The 4,597-nt window shown below is 44.0% G+C and overlaps 1 protein-coding gene across 1 annotated transcript; it reads left to right on the top strand.

The window, feature by feature from the left end:
• Positions 1-1,343: 1,343 nt before the first annotated feature.
• LOC116267448 (probable BOI-related E3 ubiquitin-protein ligase 3) lies at positions 1,344-3,216 on the top strand. The gene is made up of 3 exons (XM_031649176.2): positions 1,344-2,054; positions 2,165-2,415; positions 2,539-3,216. Exons 1-3 carry the CDS (start codon positions 1,937-1,939, stop codon positions 3,088-3,090), a joined length of 921 nt encoding a protein of 306 aa, XP_031505036.1. The 5' UTR covers positions 1,344-1,936; the 3' UTR covers positions 3,091-3,216.
• The last annotated feature ends 1,381 nt before the right edge of the window (positions 3,217-4,597 follow it).

Below are 4,597 nucleotides of genomic sequence, written 5' to 3' on the forward strand. Positions count from 1 at the left end.
AGTTCATTTTCAAACTTTTTTTTTGTGTGCTCACACCGCGAATTAATGTTCTTGCACCGTTAATGGAGAAAGCTTTAGCTGCTGGTCCGATAGAGAAAAAACCTGAGTTCTAGCTAACTATTTAGAAAAATGTTTGGGTGCCGACACCAACAAAAAAAGTTAGACAACCAGCAAATTGAACAGATAATCTCAAAAGGTGCAGGATTTTAAAAATTCTAAAATCAGATGTTCTCGCTTCACAGGTTAATAAGCGTTGAATCGAAACAAAAAGTGGGTTGATTATTTTATTTTCTCTTTCTAGACATATCTGTTGGAAATTATGGATGATTCCTTGATGAAATAAGGCTATGTCTGATAGCCTCCCATGAAAAAACCATGAATCAGTGGTCAAAAACCTCTCTTCTCAGACTATAAATCTGTAGTTTATCCCCAATTAAGAGATCCACAGTTTATTTAAGTTGTGAATTGAGGACCCATAAATGAAACAATTTGTAATCTTTATATGAATATGGCATCAAAATTGAGGCAGATTCATTAAATGGCTTTTAAAGGGTTCCATGAATGAGCCTTAATGTTTTAGCCATATTATTTGGCATATTGTTATGTTTGCCCAATGGGCCCTTAATCTAACATGTATAAAATCTCATATTGGAGACTTTTAAAAGTTTACAATTAATTACTGATTTTAGTTGAGCCGTGAAACATAATCTTGATATTGTCATATGCAATTTTGACATATTTGCTTTTCAAGTCGTGTACATTATGATCACACTGATTCTGACCGGAATTCTTGAGATAAATTTATTACGTACCAAGAAAATGCATATTCCTTTTGGTTTTATGCTTGCTTCCCTCTGGTCAACTGATCACTAAATTTTTTCAGGACATCATCAACCGATTAAATTCATGTGGACCTATTATATATATATATATATATATAGATAGAGAGAGAGAGAGAGAGAGAAAGAGAGAACATTCATTCAACGAGTAACATTGTGGATATGATTATAATTTATTTTTTATTTGTACTAATCGATTTAAATTATTTAAGAAATTAATTTTTAAATTTCTAAAGAAAAAAACAATATATAGGCGGATGAGTGATTAAGTGGACGAAAGGGAAGAAAGAGAGAGAGGGTGGATGAATGAAGGGAAGAAAGAAGGGCGCTGGCCGACAAAACTGAGGCGCGCTCAAATACGAGATTTCGGTTGCTCCTTGTCTTCCTCTCCCGTCAAATGGGGCCCACGTCCTCTAGCGTGCACGTGAGAGCAGGACGCGTCGCACGTGCTCCACCCTCTTCCCTCCTCCTTTTAAGACGTGCTCCCACTTGGCTTCCCGCTTTTCCCAGCCCGACCGGCTCTTCAAACACGACACGCCCGCACCCACCCACGCCCATGGGCTCAGCTTTTCCGAGCCCACGAGGCCGGCAACCACCAGGTGAATAGGGACTGGGCCGGGCCAGCAGAACCAGTGACCGAACCTACATGGACGAAGGTTCCCAACTTGACTCGGCTCAGTTAAGCCGGACTGGGTTAGGTCGGGGGCCTTGGCACTATAGGGGGTCCACTCCTCCGCCTCCTCGTGCTGGGGGAGGTGGAGAGCGAATCGGTCTCAAATGGTAAGTGACGTGAACGATGACAGTTTGGATATTCAATTTCATCTTCTTCTTATACCTTATATCTTCCTCCGTTGTCCGAGCGGCTGCCTTTACTTTCACCTCATCTCTCTCTCTCTCTCTCTCTTCTCATACCAACTGCTCACCTTCTGGTATAAAACTTGTAAGCCAACCAACTATGGCCAATCTTCTTCCCCTTCCCCACCACCCAAGCCCCTAAATATCTTCATCCCACCTTCTTCCATTTCCTCTCCCTCCCTCTTTCCCTCTCACTCCCTCTCTCTCTTTACTTTTGTAGTTAGGAGGTTCTGAGAAGCAAGATGTTTTGTGAGAACGCCGGCAACTGGAACCTGAGTTTTGGGATCCCAATCTCCCTGGCAGATGCGCTGCAGAACTTCCCCGCCGCAACCGCCAACGTTTACCCGTTCACTGATTCCGGTAGGTTTCACTTGATACTTCAAATGATGAACGGCACGGCACGTTCATCGCCTTGGTTGGTATTCGGTATTCCTCTTCTGGTGTTGATTCGGGTCCATGTGGTCATGTAGATTTCGTTCCCCCGTTGAGCACGGCCGTCATCAGCGGGCCGCAGAGTAGCCTCACCGGCACCACCAACAACCACCTCACGAGTTATTCGAGGAAGCGCGGCAGAGAGTGCTCGTACTCATACCCTCCCGCCTGCCGGATTCCGGCGACGCCCAACTTGGTGACCGGAGAAGTACTCTCCTTCTTGGGCGAGGATGTCGCCCCGCAGATTCGGCAGCAGCAGCAAGAGCTCGACCGATTCATTGCGCTTCAGGTACTTGCATGCCTCATTCGCACTGCCGCTTGATTTCTTCCCGTTCGTGCATGTGGATCGCGGATTGATCAAGAGATTTATAGAGGTCCTTAATTTTCTTTCGTTTCACAAACGGTGGTGTAGATCGAGAATGTGAAGCTAGAACTCGAAGAGAAGCGGAAGAAGCACTCGAGGCGGCTGATGGCGGTGTTGGGGGAAGCCATAGCGAAGAAGCTGCAGCAGAAGGAGGCGGAGATAGAAAGCATGGGGAAGATCAACTGCGCGCTGGAGGAGAAGGTGAGGGCGCTGTGCGTCGAGAACCAGATATGGCAGAACCTGGCGAGGAGCACGGAGGCGACGGCGAACGCCCTGAAGGGCAACCTGGAGCAGGCGCTGGCGCGGGTCAGCGAGGGGCGGGGCGACAGCGAGGAGGACGCCGGGGCCGCGGAGTCGTGCTGCTGCGACGGCGCCGAAGGGGGGAAGAGGCGGAAGGAGGCCGGGCGGGAAGAGGAAGGAGAGAGTCGGAGGGAGAAGGGATGCTGGTCGGCGTGCAGGCGGTGCGGGGAGGGGGCGCCGACGGTGCTGCTGCTGCCGTGCCGGCACCTCTGCCTCTGCGGCGCCTGCTCCCCGGCGGTCGACGCGTGCCCTATCTGTAAATGCACCAAGAGCGCCACTGTACAGGTCTACTTGTCATGAGCTACCCATGTCGATGTTGATGTTCCCCTTCAACCACATGCATGGATGGTATTATGGAATGAATGATACTGTAGAAAAATCATAGTAAACCAAAAAAGTATACATATTCCTTTCATTCATTTTAAATTTCGTGAATTTCCAACATCTTACTTGTGGACATGTTTTCCAATTAATGGGCAACTAGGGGAGGTACGACAAAGATGCGCTTGTCTATGGATCCTCTCCTTTACTTTTGTATTTATTTTGTATTGTTGGGATGTGGTAGACGGTGATGTTCATGTGACAATGAAAAATGAGGTGGGACCCAAACTCTCCCACTCACTTTTCCATCCACCGTCGAGCGAAGAAAAGGTTTCAAAGTTTGGGGATTCATGGAGTCTTGAATATGGAGTTCTTTCTTTTTCTTGGTTGGCTTATGTGAGACGAAACATGAAAAGAGAAGAGAAGATATAGAATTTGTGGAGAAGAAGGATTGACCGGCGTTGGAGGTAACTTTTTTGGTTTGGAGCAGAAGTGAAATTTGGATTACGATGAAGGGGTCAGACAAGTCCCTTTATTTATTAAAAATCAGCGAATTTCAAGTTAAGAAGTACTAATTACAAAATTTAAAATTTCACTTTTAACAATTGCACACACATGCATTGGCCCTTGAAATTAGGTGCGCCCAGCAAAGTCGAAATTCCGGATTCCATGGACATACTAATCACCAGTAGGTGGGAAGTGATAAAACAAAACTTTGCTCAAAATTTTTAACTTAGTATAATCTCTTGCACCTCTTGCTTAATGAAAAAAAAAAAAAAAGCCCAAAATTTTGTATTGAGCCGTAGCGGAGCCACTTGTAGTCGGCCCCTTAAAATTTCTTGATTTTTTCATATACCATTTTTAAATATTTACTTTTTTATATACACATGGGCGTTCCTTTAAATATGGGTATTTCTAAATGAGTGCACTTCTAAAAAATTTTTCTGGCTTCCCTACTACTAGCATTAAGTGAGAGCGATTGAGGAATGTGTGTGAGTGAGTTTATGCTTTGGCATGGGACGGTCCTTAGCAACATTTATTTTTTTTTTTTTTCCAAATGAATACTTAGAAATTAAATATGATCGAACTACATTGGAAGTGGTGTAATAGTATGACCTAATGCAAGATAAGATAAGCACCAGGGTGGAGGCAGCAATCAATTACCCACATAGTCCCTAAAAAATATTTCCAAGAAATTTTTTCATTTACATATTAAGGCTCAATGAAAACTTAAAATTATATATCTACTGCCTCTTAAACCAAAATCTTCTGACTCCCCCTTGATAAACACACCAAAAGAACTCTAAGATCAGATCGAACATGTCGAACTAATTTTTTTTTCAGTTTTCATACTCCAAAAGACTCATCGTCTTAGACGCTTTTTCTTTTTCGTTTACACCATCCAAAAAAAAAAATTCTTAATAAATTTGGCTTTGGGGGGCCGAGTGATACATAACAAAGTCATTACTTTATTTTGTGTATTTTA

This window comes from Nymphaea colorata, chromosome 14, assembly GCF_008831285.2.
Source record: "Nymphaea colorata isolate Beijing-Zhang1983 chromosome 14, ASM883128v2, whole genome shotgun sequence".
Lineage (NCBI taxonomy): Eukaryota > Viridiplantae > Streptophyta > Magnoliopsida > Nymphaeales > Nymphaeaceae > Nymphaea > Nymphaea colorata.